Here is a 17,309-nt window from a genome sequence, read left to right on the forward strand (position 1 = left end):
CATGTGTATGTTTTCACAAATTACAAAAGATCCAGATGATCTTATTGATTCCTTTCAATGTCAGCAGTACGTTTCAATACATAGAAAATTATTACATAGTTATTATTTCCACAATATTTCCCTAACGTGATTTGTGCTCATGTTAGGCTTTTTTGTATTATTGTCTTTTGGTATTGTTTCTATCTACAGTTACATGTAGCTATGCTTGTAAATTCAGTATGTATATACGTAGATCAGTATTTAGGAAATGAATATTCTGTATGTGACTTCCGATTTGATCAAATTCAGCTGTTAAAACTGATTACACAGTGCCTCCATCAAATTGATAAAATTTGTGGTACTATTTCCACATGCTCCTTCAGACATTTTCTGGTTGCAGAGTTTTGAAGCAGTAGTAAGGTTCATGTCCAGGTCTGGCACAAATTATCAAGTCGTCATAGATGTCCAGCAGAAAGATTTAAACTTTTGGATTCAATGTCTGTTGTATGCTTTGATAAATTGACTGAAAGAGATGATTATTTAATGATTTGATATTCAGGCACTAAAAAAAAAAAAGAGAGAGAGAGAGAGAGAGAGAGAGAGAGAGAAGCTGTACTTACTTTTAGCATTGAAACAGCATTCAGCTTTTTTGTCTGGAAGTGCCAAGTGCGTTTCACAGGATTTGAGATTTACAAACTCCACAACAGCAAGAACGACTAATGGTGTATAAAAAAGGTATTGTACTCAGCCTTGGTCATGTTGGTCTCCTCCAAGTTGAAAAGGGTGGGTGTGTTTCCCAAGGTCCTCATATTGTGGAGAAAGGTTTAATATTTGCTGTCGTCTCTCAAACAAAAACACTAGCTGTATAATTTGTTGTAAATCTCCATTTATTCACAAATAGACTAATATCTAATCATTGTAAAATATTGCACAGTATCCAGTAGTATTGCTCAGTAATTTCACATACAGAATTCATGACAATCACATCCATATATTAATATATTCAAACTGCATGTTTTTTTCTGCATCAAAAAGTCCAAGGTCACATACAGTACTCCCAGCACTAACTTATCTGTTGCAATTTTACCCTTTTACACAGGTGATTTTCCAAAAACAGTAAAGGTCTAAAAATTAATTGGATGTTAATGTTTCTCTCAGATAGTATGTTGTTAAACTGGTGTTTATAGTGCACCTTTGGTGTAGGGGTAGCACCTTTTATTGGTAATCAAAACACCATCTGTCCTGGGTTTGAACTGTGTCACTGCTTAAATTTTGAATAAAAATCACCAACAGTGGTGGCCAAAGACTTTCGGCAGAAGAAATTACCTTCAATCTGCCAATGGCCTTGTCAAAGGGGGTGGAGGGACGGACAGATGCTAATGGCACTCTCTTGTCCTTGGCATGGAAAGATGCCCCTAAAAGGCATAAGAATCAGCAATGACCAACGGCATGAGGATGCAGAAGGCAATGGAAACCACTGCATTAAAGACACACAATGTGTACTCACCGGACATGTGGCCTGTAATTGAAAAAAATGTCGTGATCATCTCTCCATTGGTAAAAGATTCTGGACTAGTCCCCCACTGAGTGAAGAGGTACAGTTGCTAGCATACTGTACTCACGTTCGGGAGGATGACTGTTAAAAGTCACGTCCTGCCATCCTGATTTAGGTTTTCCGTCCTTTCCCTAAATCGTTTCAGGCAAATGCTGGAATGATGCCTTTGAAATGGCATGGCCAACTCCCTTACCCATCCTTCCCGAATCTAATGTGACCGACGACCTCGTTGTTTGGTCCCCTCCCCCAAATCAATCAACAAGTTCTCCATTCAGATCTCTGGGAGGGGAGGGGGTTGCCAAGGAGGAGGTGGCCATGATAAAAATATTGAATAACCAACAAAAGGATAGTATAGTATGAGTTAGGGTGTGGAATATCAGAAGTTTGAATGTGGTAGGGACGCTAGAAAATCCAAAAAGGGAAATGCTGTGGCTCAATCCAGATATAGTGGTAGTCAGTAAAGTTAAATGGGAAGAAGACAAGGATTTGTGGTCTTACGATTACAGGGTAATATGCAGAAAATGGTATAGCAAGAGTAGGCTTCATTATGACTAGGACAGAGAGTAGTCACCGTGAGTAGTTCGTAGACAGGATTTTTCTGATAAGGATTGACAGCAAACCAACATGGACAACAGTAGTTCAGGTATATATGTAGACGTCACAATCTGAAGGTGAGGAACAGAGAAAGTATATCAGAATATTGAATGGATACTTGAGGATGTAATGGGAGTTGAGAATCTAATAGCCACGGGCTATTGAAATATGGTTGTAGGGAAGGAAATAGAAGAAAGGATTACGGGAGAATATGGGGTTGGTACTAAGAATAAAAGAGGAGAAACACTAAGCTCTGCAATAAATTTCATCTAATAATAGTAAATACTCAATTCCAGACACTTTAAGAGACTAGTCGGGAAGCATCGTGTGCCAAGAAGTGAGGTACAGGTGTGCTAAGGAATAAAGAGATACACTGGAATGTTCCTGAGGCTGTAGATTCTGTGATAATGAATAGCTCAGAAGGCATTTCAGTTGAAAAGGAATGAACATCTCTTGGAAGGGCACTCACTGAAGCTGGAGAGAAAAACATAGGTTCAAGAAAGGTAACTCTGAAGAAACTGTGGGTAACAGTACTACTACTTCAGGTGATCGACATAAAAAGGTAGTACAGAAATGTTTTGGGAAGTTCAAGAATACAGAAATACGAGTCACATTAAGAGTTCAGTTAGAATTCCATTGTTAAATGAAGAGGAGAGAGCAGATACGTGGAAAGAGTAGATTGAGGGCCTCTGTAATAGGGAGGACTTATCTTATGAAGTGAAAGGGAACCCAGTAGTCGAAACAGAGTTTAGAATAGCTTTGGAAGTCTTAAAATCAAATAAGGCAGAAGGGATAGATAACATTCTATTGTAATTTCTAAAATCATTGAAGGAAGTGGCAACAAAATGGTTATTCACAACAGCGTGTAGAATGTACAAGACTGGCAGGTTTTCGGAAAATCATCCATACAATTCCCAAAATTGCAAGAGTCAACAAGTGGGAAAAAAATTGCACAATCAGTTTAACACCTCATGCATCCATGTTGCTGCCGAGAATAATATAAAGAAGAATGGAAAACAAAATTGAGGATCTGTTAGATGATGACCAGATATGCTTTAGGAAAGGTAAAGGCATCAGAGAGGCAGTTTTGACATTGCAGTTGATAATGGATGCAAGATGGATGAAAAATCAAGGTGCATTTATAGGATTTGTTGACCTGGACAAAGCATTTGACAATACAAAATGGTGCAAGGTGTTTGAAATACTGAGAAAAATAGAGTTATGCTGTAGGGAAAGATGGGTAGTATAACAATAAGATTGGAAGACCAAAATGAAGTGCTTGGATTAAGAAGTGTGTTAAGATAGGAATATAGTCTTCCGCCTCCACTGCTCAAGCTATACATTGAAAAAGCAATTAAGCAAGTAAAAGAAAAGTTAAAGAGCAGAATTAAAATTCAAGGTGAAGTGTTTCCTTACTTTAACAGTGTGAAAATATAAATAGAAATTTGGTGTTAACAAGAGTGCAAGCCTGTTGTGTTATGAAGTTGCGATTTACATTTTAAGAATTCTCCCTCAGCTTAGCATACTGGTGGGATATAAATCCTTTAAAAAATAATTACTTTTGTAAACATGAAACGAAACACGTACCTCATCAGATTTAATTATTGCTTCCATTGTGTAATAATTTTGATGGTCATATGAGTATATAAGTTGCAGTTAGTGACAGACTAGATTGCTATTGTGATTTAAATTGCTTCATGCTTTGAGTTTTGGTTCATTGTTTATTTTCAGATGTGGTACTAATCGCTAATCAGGAGGAAAAAAGTCATCTTTATGATATTTGTAAATAAAGGTATCATGGATAGTATATAGAAAGTTGTCATTCCAATTTAGGCATTAATTTATAAACCAGAGTGTAAAAACGTCAACTGAAGAGATCAGTACCCAGCATCATGTGATTTGTTTCTTGACAACAGACCCAGTAACTACATGCATAAGTGTAACAGCATGCAAATGACAATTGAGCTGTTACAAAGGGTAATCAAAGAATTTAGAGCTGGACTGGAACAAAAAGTGTCAGCTATATGGGGAAACCTCCCAGTATCTACATGTAAAACAGTTCTTAAATCACTGTTGACAGACAAAGATAATGCATTATTTATTTAAAGTCAAAGTTGGTCACTAATTAAAAATTAATATAAATATTGCGTGAAGTAGAAATAACTATTTACATTTGTTGAAACAGAAATGATTGACTTGGAGCTGACTGAATACTAATAAGTAACTAAATACAGTGCCTCCAGTTTTTGGAAATTTTTCTGCTGTATTGGTTATTTTTTAAGTACACTAAAAATAAAACAACTGTACTTCTAAAAACCAGTTGGAATTATGATTTAATAAATATGACTTCAGTAAGCACTGATCACTAAAGTTAGTTTATGATCACCAGTGCAACATATTTGGTACACACGTTTTAGTATGCAGGGCAAACTTTAATTGGATTGCGTGTTACCTACGTAACGAAGTTTAACCAAGAATTATTCATTAGACTGTCAGTGAAAATATACTTAAACATGTGTGTGCTGTCTGTAAAGAGGCATTCATATTGTTTGTGTAAAGCATAAGTTAATGATTATTGGTTGACATTCACCAGTTTTAAATGGTAAAGTGGCTGACTGTAAGTTTGTCAGGGTGTGTCCATAGCAATGTTGCTTTAGACAAGGTAAAAACCCTGTAGGTTATTGTCTATACTTTCAAATACATAAGTGTTTCCTATAAAATCCATGCTGCATAATTACTATGATTATTTTTTTAAATATAATCTATACAATCAATAATGAAAATTGAAAACCTCTTCCACCATTTGCTTGCTGAATGAAACTGAAATGGTGGTGCAAAAATACAAAGTCTCTTTCCTAATCAGTTGACTTTGCCCTGTATACTAAATATCAGGATGATTTAAATAAAAGTCTGAAAGGTATAGTAAAAATTCAGAATATTGTAGTTTCATTCTGAAAGTAGGCTGAAAATATTGACAGAAATTATGTAAAGATGCATGTGGTTGCATCTCTTGGTGCTCAAACCTAATCAGTAAGCAAGGTTATGGTTCTTCCCCGGCAGGGTGAAGACCGTCTGTTCCAGGTGGTGACACCAATGGTACAGGTACCAAAGGCAGAGCCAGGGGGTGATGCATCTGCTGCCACAGAGGTGGAGGCTATCACAGTAACGCCCCAGCAGTTGCTGGGACCGCACCAGCTAGTTAGTGTCCCTGGTGAACCACAGCTACTGCAGGTTCTGTCTCTGAAAGAGAGCCCACCAACTCCAGGTAATGCAGCTGTACATACCCCTCCTCACAGATCGACTATGCAGTTACTGTCTCTCAAGGACAGCTCATCAACTCCAGGTAATGCACCCGTGCAGACCCCACCTCACAGACCGACCACGCCGGCTGGTAAAAGGTCTGCGGCTGTCGGCCCAGGAGAATCGTCGGTAGTGGAGGTCAGCATCGATGTCAAAGAGGAAGAGGCACCTGCGCCGACATCAGTGTCCGGTACAGGTGGATCGAGTTCTGATCAGTGACGACTTACGGCCCCTAGTCATCTCAAGGCTTTGAGTTGTCGTGGAGTGTAGCTCTTGCAGAGGATACCTGAAAATGGGTTACTTCACCAGAACTGGAGAAATAATTGAAGACTCCTTTACATTAGTACCTGTTTTGAGCCTCGTCAAGAGGTGACAGCTCCACTGTCTGTTTCTGTCTCTCTCAGTACCATGTGTCCAAAATGCAGGACAAGTTTTGGAGTTTGTAGTTTATTTTCCATCTGCTGTAGTTTGTGAGTCCTTTTCGTAGAGTTTGGTTTGGTACCTTTCTCTTTTGGAAGAGTGACACTATCAACAAGTGTGTGTTCCTCTCACATGAAGTAAGTCTGTAGCTTTAAACAGAGAGTTTCACTCAATGTTGCAGTATCACATGTGTATGGTATTTAATCTGTAAAACTATGTTGTTTATTCAGTCATCTAGTAACACATACTGCTACAGTTTTTATTTAATGTTGCAGTATTAGTAAAGTGCAACTATAGTATTTGAACTTTAAGATCAGTTAAAAATTCCAAAGTTATTGGTACCATTATGATCTGACAGAGGTCAGAGCGCTGTGTTTCCTCCCCTTTGTAATGAATACAGAGCTTCAGTTATTTCAAAACAAAATCTTCAACATTACTTCAGCTGTGAGTTGTGGATGTGAAGTGTTCCTCACTTACGCGGTAAGAAAACTACATCTGTCATAAATAATATTTGTTTCTTCAACATTCATTTGCAAGAACTAATAATCTTATGCATACAAATTATTTGGTCAAATTTCTGTGAGCATTATCTTGCACAGAGATTATCAAAATATGTGTATGAAATCTGTTCATAGTGAATTAAATCATTCACATACCAGATAAAGTTTTTAATATTATTGAGGAGCTATGGATACAGATCTCCATGAGCTTTAATGTTAAAAGAGAAAGATTACCATGTTGTTGTTTGTCATTTTCTGCTGGGATCAAGTATAATCTTGAAGACATTTCCAAAAACAATGTCTTTCTCTTGATTAGTATTAAATATCTTGTGATAGTTGAAATATTTCCCATGGACCCAGTACATGAAATATTATTTTTACACAGTAGTGATTTTTCCTTTACAGCATTTGTTTACTTTGATAGACCATAAATTGTACATGATATGCTGGGTCATGTGAGAACTATAAACATCTAATTTCAAAGTCTACAGCCAACCAGGAATCCACTGCTCACTGCTGTAGTGCTTTGTGGGCCAAATAAGTTACACTATAAAACAGTAATTATATTACTTGAACGTTCAGTCAGGGTTGAGTGTTTTGTTCCCAGATGTAAATACTTCTGATAATTAATATTTTATGCAAGTATTTTATTGGAATTTTCATTTTTTTGTACCATAAATATTTGTAAATAATGAAAAATTAATGAAAATCCTTTGCAGTGTTAATATTTATAAATTTTTACACAGTATGATATAAATTTGTATTGTGCTTGTCATATCTTAGCTTAAAGCTTTCACTTTTTCTGTATCTTCTCCATATTCACATTTCATTGCAAAAACGTGAAACAGTAAATCAGTGCTGAAACTTGTAATTGCACAAATGTCATCACAACATTTGTTTTTTTCCCCCTCGTGTTTGCTTGCTGTCGAGTTTGTTCAGGCATAAGTAGCCTCTTAGGGTAACAGAATTCATTACAGTTTCGTGCCATGTCATAAACTGGGCATCTGGAAAGAAATTTAAGATTTTCTCTTGTTTTTATATCAACCTGACATCTGTGTTGGAATAGTCATTGCACATAATAAAATCCAACCAGTCTTTATTCTACTTATTTCTGGTTTCTAACAGAAATTGGTATCAGAAAGCACATTATAATGTTCCCAAGTGCTTCATTAAGAGCAAATGCAGGGAATGAAGTTACCAAAGAAACTTTATTTTATGATACATTCTAGTGTAAAATGCTAGTGATACTTTGTTGATCTGTTTATAGTGTACAGTTATTTTACTTCGTGCTCCACCAAAAGTAGAGGGTAACAGGCAAGTTGCATGAACTCATCAGCACTCTGTTGACATTGTTAATTTTACCAAATTTTTTACCAACACACAATAAGTTTGTGTTACCAAAATGTTGATTAATTGTAATGAAGTAGTAACTTTTATCAGTTTTTGCTAGTAATGTACTGGACTGTTGCATATATTGTTGCCTCATTGCAGATATATCAATCTTTGACACTTTTAGAATACTGAGAATGCTTACTATCCTGGTCCAGCATATCTCTCTCTCTCTCTCTCTCTCTCTCTCTCTCTCTCTCTCCCCCTCCCTCCCTCCCTCCCTCCCTCTGTGTGTGTGTGTGTGTGTGTGTGTGTGTGTGTGTGTGTGTGTGGGTGGGTGGGTGGGTGGGTGTGGGCGCGCGCACGGGTGGTCGTGCGTGGATTTCAGTAGTAGTCACCTTTTAACTTGTGCCTGTTGTCTTTAACACAGTCTATTTTAGGGAACTATTTCTAGGCAAATTACTGTATTAACAGTTGATTGCAGAGGAAACTAGAAGAACCATTCACTGTAAAAATTGTACTGTGGCATCTGTGTAATTCTCCATCAGGCACATATCATTATGAAGAATCAGTATTTTGGGAAATATGTTTAAAGAACTTTAAAATTTGCATTTTTTTTTGGCATATTTACTGCAACGCATCTGACATTCATTCAATGTGAATATATTTGTAGTTTTAGGAGAAGCATGATGTTCGCATGAAATGTGATATTCCTAATATGCTAGGCAATGTAATGAGAACACAATAGCTAGAAAATTGGTAGAAGTGTTAACAGTTCATGTGACTGTTAATGTATTGTAATAGTGTGTCTGGTAATTTGATATACCTTAAGAGTGTCTTAACAAAATTTTTAATAATACAGTAATGATTATGTTGGACTGAAATGGACATTTACTTACCAGTTGATAAAATGTGAAAGCATAGGAAAACTATCAGACACAAGCGAGGTGAATAAAAGATACATATCTTGAATCTCTAATTTTGAAAATCTTAGTGACGAGGCAGTTAGTTAAGAGGAAGAGGAGGAGGGGGGAGATATACTGTGATACGAGAGAGTTGGAAATTACACCTCTAAGCCTCATTTAGACAAGTCAGATGGTATGGATATTGACAGAAATCACTGTGGGCTATACCAACAGAAATCAAATTCTACAGTTACTTTTTGCTTAATTTCCTGCACCTTTCTCTCTCAGATTCTGTCTCGGCTTCTTCTGCCTGGCACATAAATTTTCAAAAGCTGGAGATTCATTATCTGTTTTATCACTTGTGTTTTGTCAGGTTTTCCTCAGCTTTTTTGTTAAGTATATGTTCTTCTTTGTCCCACATATGTTTGTGTTGTATTCTGCTTTACTTTTGTGAATTTTAATTATACAGTGACTGGTTCTTGCACTTGACTTGCACAGAAACCACCATTGGGATAGTAATGCCTGCCTTTACTCCCTTATTTCAGGATGAACCTAAGATGTGAGGTGATCTGTTCTCTGCCAACAATATATGCAGCTTCCAGTAATGTTCTTCTTTGGCATATAAGAAGCTTAATATGTGACTGAAAGTGAATAAATAAGCAAGTTGCCAGTTGCTCTCGTTTTTGTTTGTAGGAGTTATTCTTGTTGTTCAGGTATTTTTAAAAACAGGAGCAAGGGTAAAATTGAAGAAGTTCCTTTAAAAAGGTATCAGCTGAAATTGTGTTACATACTATTTTGTTGTTCCAACAAATAGCGAAATGTTCTGTTGTCGCACTTTATTGTGCAGTTCTGTTGTTTTTTTTTTAATTGTGTAATGTATAGTTTGTTGTGAGTACCAAATTATGTTATATACTTTCGTTAATATGTGATTGATCAGACAATGTAAAATAACTAGGAAGTATTATAGTACTGGATGAAGGAGAGGTTGGTAGAATGTGTTATGCATCTACCTAGTCATGTTTTTCATTACAAGTGACCTATGAGAAATATAAAGGGTTTTATGAAGCAGTGAACCTCAGCTCTATGGTCCAGAGGACCAGTGGGTATGTCTGAACAGTTCATGAAATAATGCATTTAGACTGATGTATTGCAAGCACGACACTGAATAGTCATTTTCCTGTGATCTTTGTGCCATAGGAAATATTTACATTTTATATTTGTGAGCTTAAATACAGGGTGTCCTCTCACATGGAAAACCGGTAATGATTTGTGCAGTTGCTGAAAAATGCAAAACAAGATAAAATGTGTTTGGGCTGCTGTTCTATTTAACAAGCATGTTGTCCGTGAGTTGCTGTCAAAAGGACCAATATGTTTCTGGTCATTGTTGCTTGTATTATGTTTTTGTGGTATCACTGAATAAAAACCATTTTGCTCCTGGCACATTTTGAAAACTTAATTTGTCAAAAATGTTGACAGTGTAATAGTGATGGTGTGAAAACACTGTGCAATTAGGCTGTAATAAAAGATTTTTTTAAAAATAAAATGAATACATACATATAATATTCAGAAACAGAGTGAACATGTAAGCCTGATACACTGAGCTTTGATTGTGTATTCTGTGCTTGTTGGAATTCAATAAAATATGTAATGATGGTGAGGTTCGCAAACAAATCATGAAACGAGTGACAATGGCAGAAGGAAGCATCTTTAGCTATTTTCAAAATTGGAACTTAGTGTAGTAAACTTAGGTATTGAGTCAGCTGTCACATTTTGTGAACGTTGCATATTCAGTCTATGTACCATAAATTTAGTCATACATGAAAAAAAAGAGAAAGACTGAAGAATTGTTACTAATAGTGTTAAATATGAGTGGGCACCCTGCACAAAGGAGTAAATAAAATAGAGAAGAGTGTGTGTGTGTGTGTGTGTGTGTGTGTGTGTGTGTGTGTGGCGAGTGTGTGAACGTGTGCATGCTTAGGAGTGTGTGAGCGAGGGCGAGTGCGCAAACGTGCGTGCGCTTGGGAGTGTGTGAGCGTGCGTGCGTGTGCTCGTTTGTACATCCGGTTGTTGGTGAGGGATATTCAGACATTTAATTTGGATAACATTCATTCTGAAAGATCACATTTTCATATTCAAAAGTCTATTCATTAGCAATTGTCATTCCAATATCACTTTGTGTCTGATGGTTTTAATCATTGTTATATAGATCACAGAGCCTCTGATGTATGTTGTTTACGTGGTATTGTTATGTGAGTATTAAGATTTATTTTCTTCTTCCCACAGAAATTTCATTTTAACCATGATTGCTTTAGAAATGATATCAATAGTGCATTTAGTTATTTATTTTTCAAAATGTATACAGCACAGAAGGAGACAGTGATACAAATTGCATCACATGGGACTTAGGTGTGCTAACAACTTCAAGCCCTCTAGAGATTTTTACAGTACTCAGCTTCACACTAAGGATTTCATGTTAGTGAAGAGCTTTATTGCTTTCTCATAGTGGCTTAACTGGCTGCAGATCACTGCAGTTGCAACTAAAAGACCTTTATTTAGAAAGATGCTGTCCCCATATTCCAGAACTCTGTGGTGTGTATAAAGTCCTAGGATGTGATCTCTCAGGTTTTCTCGGGGCAGTTATTTAATTGTGTACGTCCAGTTGTTCTGTCAAGCTGCTGTTTCCATTTTGTGCACAGTATTTTAACAAGTAACCCAGCCATCCTGTTCAGGTGCTGTAAGTTTTGTTATGTGTACTTGCTGCCTGGGCTCAATCCAGACTGTAAGCTGGGTTGGTCTCATGCCAGTATTTGTAGCAGAGTTTGGTTCCCAATGCCGACTGTGCCCTTTTGTTTTTCAGAGCCTGCACAGATATTCCATGAAATGCAAATCCTCTCAGCATTTCTCATCTTTGGTGGATGTGGTGGCCAGCAAGATCTTAATAAATTGCATGCCAGATCCCAAGCTAGGTTTAATTTGAAACCTCGTCCCTGTTTAACATGTTTTTTTTATTGAAATATGGATTTAAGAAAATTTAATAAACAAGGCTGGAGATTTCAGTTTAAACAACGCTTGTGGTTTGGTTCTCAAATTGTTAAGATCTAAGTGACCTTCACTTCCACCAGAGCTGGAAAACACTGAGAGAATTTGCATTTCACGGAATATCAGTACAGTCTTTGAAAAACAAAAGAACTTCAAACGGTGTAGTGGGCCTCAGGAATCAAACTCGGCTACAAATAGTGGTGCGAGTGAACAATAATACAGAGACTGCTAGGAGTCCAGGTAGTGAGTATGCTCAACAGCAAAACTCTTAGCACCTGAAGAGGATGGCTGGGTTGGACATTGAAATATTACGCATAAAATCAAAATAAATACGCAGTAGATCCCTGGGAAACACCATTAAGTCCCAGGGTGCTGTCCCTACCATCATAACTTATTTGTGTGTGTGTGTGTGTGTGTGTGTGTGTGTGTGTTATGAAAGGGAGAGAGGTGGGGAGGGGGGGGAGGGTTAATAATTAATGGATGTTTGTAAGAGATGAATGAAATGAGAGGAGCAGAATGGTCGTTCAGAGCATCGAAATACTGTGTTCAGGTACTGAATGTGATGTATTGTGTTTTTACTTGTATATTGTGGGCAGTGAGTAGTGGCGATCAAAGATGAATGTTTCAAGTTAGACTGTAATTCTTGGAAATCGTGTGACTTGTAAGTTTTTAATTCAAAACTCTCAGTAATGAATATGTGCAATTATTTAAGAATAAGTGCTGTTTGTGTCTGAAATTGTATAATACAACCTGGCAGTTGCATGTGTTCATGCTATTTGTGTAAATTACCTAACAGACTTTTTTTTACTATTGTAGAAAAAAAGCCATTATTCTCTTTCTCAGCTACACCATTGTACGGAAGAATTTAATAGTGTAGTATTTGATGTTCAACAATTCTATATCAGATAACTGTGTGTTAAATAAATTAAGAAACAATTTTCAAAATATTTGTTCTCTTGATTCTCAATTACTACGTTTATACTGGATCATGTTACTTCAGATACTGAAAATTGAAGTAATGTAATGAATATAAATGGGTTTTTATAAGTGTAAGTGAGAGTAAACCATTTATCACCCTATTCACAGTCGAGAATATGGTGATAAATGGTTTACTGAAAAACATTAGTGGAAAGCACTGAAATTACATTTATGTGCCTATTTCAAAATGGGAAAATTTCTGTTTCATGCCACCATCTTAGATTTTAAACAAAGTGAAAAACAAGTAACATATTCCTTAGGTTCATAAATAGTTCTTGAGATGTATTTGGACTAAATTCAAATTAGAATTTTAGTTTGTCCTTCGTTTTAGACCTGTGCTTACATGATTTGCTTTTGTGTAGTAGGGATATGCTTTCTTCCAGGAATGCTAGTTCCGCTAAGTATGCAAGAGAGGTATAAAGTTTGAAAAAGAGAGGAGAGATACTGGCTGAAATGAAGTCTTAACGGCAGGTCATGATAGCTGAGTCAGAAAGAACATTGCATGTGAAAGGCAAGGGTCTGGGAGCCCGAGGCTGGCACATAGTTTGTTTGCCAAGACGTATCAAAACAATGTTCCCTCTGATGCTGAATGAAAGATTCATTTTATATATCTGTAAATTTTTTCTGCTCACAAAAAACTGGTAATAGTTGGCTTCACAGTCCTAAACTCTTTGGCAGTGCTAAATACGATCTCATTAACATCTTGTATACAGTCATTTGATAGATGTTTTTCTCTTCTCGAATTTTTCTCTTCCAAATCGTTACATGCTTTTTACAAGTGCTTTTATGTATATAATATTGGAATAGTATCCTCACGTGTAAAATCAATATTATTTGTGACTGGAGAGTCATCAGTAATGCTGATAGCAGATATTGTGAGTTTTTCTTGAAATTTGTGTGCATTATATTTTCAGTATATTCATAAGTTGGGTTGATAGTCTCTATGCCAATTTTGACTAAATTGTTTAAGTTTCCTTATAGCTATTCACAAGAATGCTTTCCTGTGGATAGTATAATTTTCAATGAATATTTGACTGTGCAGCTTTCTTTGTCTGATTCATCGTCTGTGTACGAGATGACCAAATTGTGGGGTTCAAATAAAATTGAGACCTCTTTATTGATGTTAGTTCATTTCCAAGTTATTTATATTCTAGATATACATTGAACAAGAGTTTGGAAAGCTCCCCTGCTCTATTCTCATGTTCAGTGCAGGGGGTTCCATTTCATCCTGGAGTCTGAGTGACCGTCCCTTCCTTTTCAACCTTTCTCAACTTTCCACCTCTAACCACCCAAAGAAGGAACTATTACTTCTAAAAGCTAGGAAGTATATCAATTTCATGTTGTGTGTGTCAATTGTCAGTACTAATTTTGCCTTCTGGAGGTAAGAACTGGTCAGTAATTCAGTCCTCGTCAACCCAAACAAATGCTGGTCTTCATATTTTGTAATTGCCCAGTGTCAGTAAAAATATCAGTTTATTTGCCTTGAAAGATAGTGGGTATATTTTAAAAGGGAGTGGGAGGAGTAACATGTGCCTGCATGAAAGAACTGTACCAGATTAGTGTGGAGTGATATAATCTTAAATACTGTAAATGTTAATTTTGTAATTGCCCAGTGTCAGTAAAAATATCAGTTTATTTGCCTTGAAAGATAGTGGGTATATTTTAAAAGGGAGTGGGAGGAGTAACATGTGCCTGCATGAAAGAACTGTACCAGATTAGTGTGGAGTGATATAATCTTAAATACTGTAAATGTTAATCGTGTTAAGAATGTGGGAAGTTACACAGTAGTGGGCTGTATTAGCATTGCAGTTACAGGGCATGTTCTCAGTCAGTCTCTATTGCACCCTCTCCCCCTCCTTCCCTGTGCACAGCTGTAAATAAGTGTTGCTGGAATACTGGCTACTTTTCATGTTTTAATGTCCCTTTTCACATGTATCATTAAATAAAATTTGGGACCTTTCTATCAAAAGAGCATATAAAACTCCATTTGATGGCATTTTATTTGTAATAGGATTTTCTGTTTATTGCAGAAATGAAATTACAGATATCTGCAAAGGCAACAGAAAAAACGAGCCTGGTGACTTAAGAGACATTCTCAGTAAACAGGGTGAACCAGAATTGACAAATTTTCAGAGGCTGTTCAGGAATACCTTCTGAGTATTTTGGTATAAAGGACCCGTGGTCTCCAGCGGCTCGTTGCAAAGTACTAAATTAATAATATAATTCTGATTTATTTGGTTTGTCAGCGCAATCACCTTAGTTTCTGTGAAAGTACATTCACAACAATGTAGCAGCCTGTAATATGCAATAACCTAAATGTACAACACTCATAAACAGACAAACGCAAGAACCGTCAGATACAAAGGTATTGTGATGTGCTTGATGTCGGTGCAGGAACAGCCAGCGTACCATCATCGTGCCGCTCTTCATCAATAAACCTATGCATAGTACTGTTGTGGATCACCTCTGGACAACATAACCCTATACAGAACCAAGCAGCACTGGAGGACATTACTGTTACCAACAGCAGGTACCCTGAGTGAATGGAAGCAAGAGACACATACAAACCATTGACAGTTGCACTGTTTTGCACTACTTTCAGTGCAGTACAGGTACAAAGTTAACTGGGGTAAGAAACCGAAGGAAATCCAAAAACTTTGTAATAAGTCACCAGATACCATGGCTCCCTAACTTCAAAGTATCCCTGAACAACAACTGAAAGTTTGTCAGTGAACATCTGATTCTCCCTGGATCTACACACACACACACACACACACACACACACACACACACACACACACACACAGAGTCTCTCTCTGCTAATTAATTAGGCCCCATTGCATATACAAGAGAGAACTTGCATTAAAGAGATATCTAACTGTTTTAAATATGAACAACATCCTTATGGAACATGTCGAAAGTCAAAACTGTGCTATAAGTGGAAAGCATTAAGTACAGAATTTCATCTAAGGCTTCAGGTCTGAGCTAGTTTGGTCCTGAGAGTTATGGATAGTATGTCAACCAATATTTAGTATAACTAAGAATTGTTAAAAGTGAAATGACCGTGCTGACATCAGTTCTGTTTTCTTGTCAATTGAAAATGCCTATTTTTAACTATACACTTGTGATAGTCGTAATTTGTTTATTATTATTATTATTTACATTTTATGGCCTTTAAAGGACCCTTCTAGCCAATTATACAAATATTTACATGAGTAGTTAGTATTAAACAGTTACATAATACAATACGTAAAGTAGGGGAAAGGCAAAGCCACACATTGATCTGCAATAGGTAAGAGTGGTTGCTTTTCCTTCATTTTACAGATTGCTACATCCAATAGTTTCTGTTGTTGTTATCTATAATACAATAGTTATACAAAGGCAGTATAAATGGTGTTAGTTTCTGGCAGAATGTAAATAATTTGGGAGCAAAAGAGACCACTCGCAAAATAGTCACACTGTAGGTGCAGAGGTGGTTTGGGGGGGGGTCATGTATGTAAGTTATACATTATTGTTATATAAGCAGTTTTTGCTCTCCTGTCAACCCAACATATAGTCTCTGTAGTTCTTTCACTGAACTTCTTTTGTAGTCCAGTTTTTGTGTCTTGCAGTACATTTTCTTTTTCATCTACTGTAATTTTTTCAGTTACCTTATACCTTCTTTAATGTATGTAATCCATTTAATATTGCCTTAATACCCCACAATCATTCTGTTATTCTCTTACAGTTTTGTTTTATGGTGTTCTGATCAGATGACCAAAGAATGACATGTATTTCTTCCTGACTGTAGTGACTAGCAGTTCTGTTTTTGGTTGTGTAACAGTGTTTTAATGTTGCAGCTAAGACAGGCCTGTTTGTGTTTTTGGTAGTTAAATTATTCTGTTTTATCAAATCAGTTTCTCATTTAGGTTGTATGTTATGATTTCACTTAAATATTTAAAAGTGATTTTCTGTTTTTCTCCTGTAATTTTGTTTGCAGGTGGTGGATGAGTTAGAGTACACTGATTTTTTTTTTTTTTTTCCCCCAGACAATATTCTAAGACTCATTTTCTGCATTACGAGTATTTCTTGTAAGTGATTTAACTTCTAGTCTGGTTTCTTGAACATTATTGACTAGGAGAGCAAGATCAGCAGCAAATAAAAGGCAGTTTCAACTTCTCACTTTTAGAGCTTCCAATCCCTATTTTCTTTGAATTATTCTTGTACCATTATCTCATTATATCTTCCAATGTACAGTTGAATAGTAATAATGATAGGCCATCACCTGTCTTAAAACTTTTTGTGGGGAATTGTTCTGAAATTGTTCCTCTAAACTTGACTTTCGATTTGATCCTGGTTATGACAGTTTCTGAAGCCTACAGGTGTTATTGCCAGAGGTTTGTTCAGTTTCCTATTGTTGTTGTTGTGGTCTTCAGTCCTGAGACTGGTTTGATGCAGCTCTCTATGCTACTCTATCCTGTGCAAGCTCCTTCATCTCCCAGTACCTACTGCAGCCTACATCCTTCTGAATCTGCTTAGTGTATTCATCTCTTGGTCTCCCTCTACGATTTTTACCCTCTGCGCTGCCCTCCAATGCTAAATTTGTGATCCCTTGATGCCTCAGAACATGTCCTACCAACCGATCCCTTCTTCTGGTCAAGTTGTGCCACAAACTCCTCTTCTCCCCAATTCTGTTCAATACCTCCTCATTAATTATGTGATCTACCCATC

At 36.6% G+C, this 17,309-nt stretch overlaps 1 protein-coding gene across 6 annotated transcripts in view; it reads left to right on the top strand.

Annotated features, from left to right (window-relative positions):
- The window catches only part of LOC126483998 (DNA-binding protein Ewg), a 125,372-nt gene extending 112,804 nt beyond the window's left edge, over positions 1-12,568 (top strand). For 4 of the 6 annotated variants that reach the window (XM_050107303.1, XM_050107304.1, XM_050107305.1 and 1 more), the window contains 3 exons: positions 5,189-5,393; positions 5,472-5,566; positions 9,128-12,568. In XM_050107303.1, coding sequence (XP_049963260.1) covers positions 5,189-5,393; positions 5,472-5,566; positions 9,128-9,145 — 318 coding nt within the window. In that variant the 3' untranslated portion in view covers positions 9,146-12,568. The remainder of the gene's footprint in view (positions 1-5,188; positions 5,394-5,471; positions 5,567-9,127) is intronic. The other 2 variants (XM_050107308.1, XM_050107309.1) reach the window with 2 other exon arrangements.
- The last annotated feature ends 4,741 nt before the right edge of the window (positions 12,569-17,309 follow it).

This window comes from Schistocerca serialis, chromosome 6 (assembly GCF_023864345.2).
Source record: "Schistocerca serialis cubense isolate TAMUIC-IGC-003099 chromosome 6, iqSchSeri2.2, whole genome shotgun sequence".
Lineage (NCBI taxonomy): Eukaryota > Metazoa > Arthropoda > Insecta > Orthoptera > Acrididae > Schistocerca > Schistocerca serialis.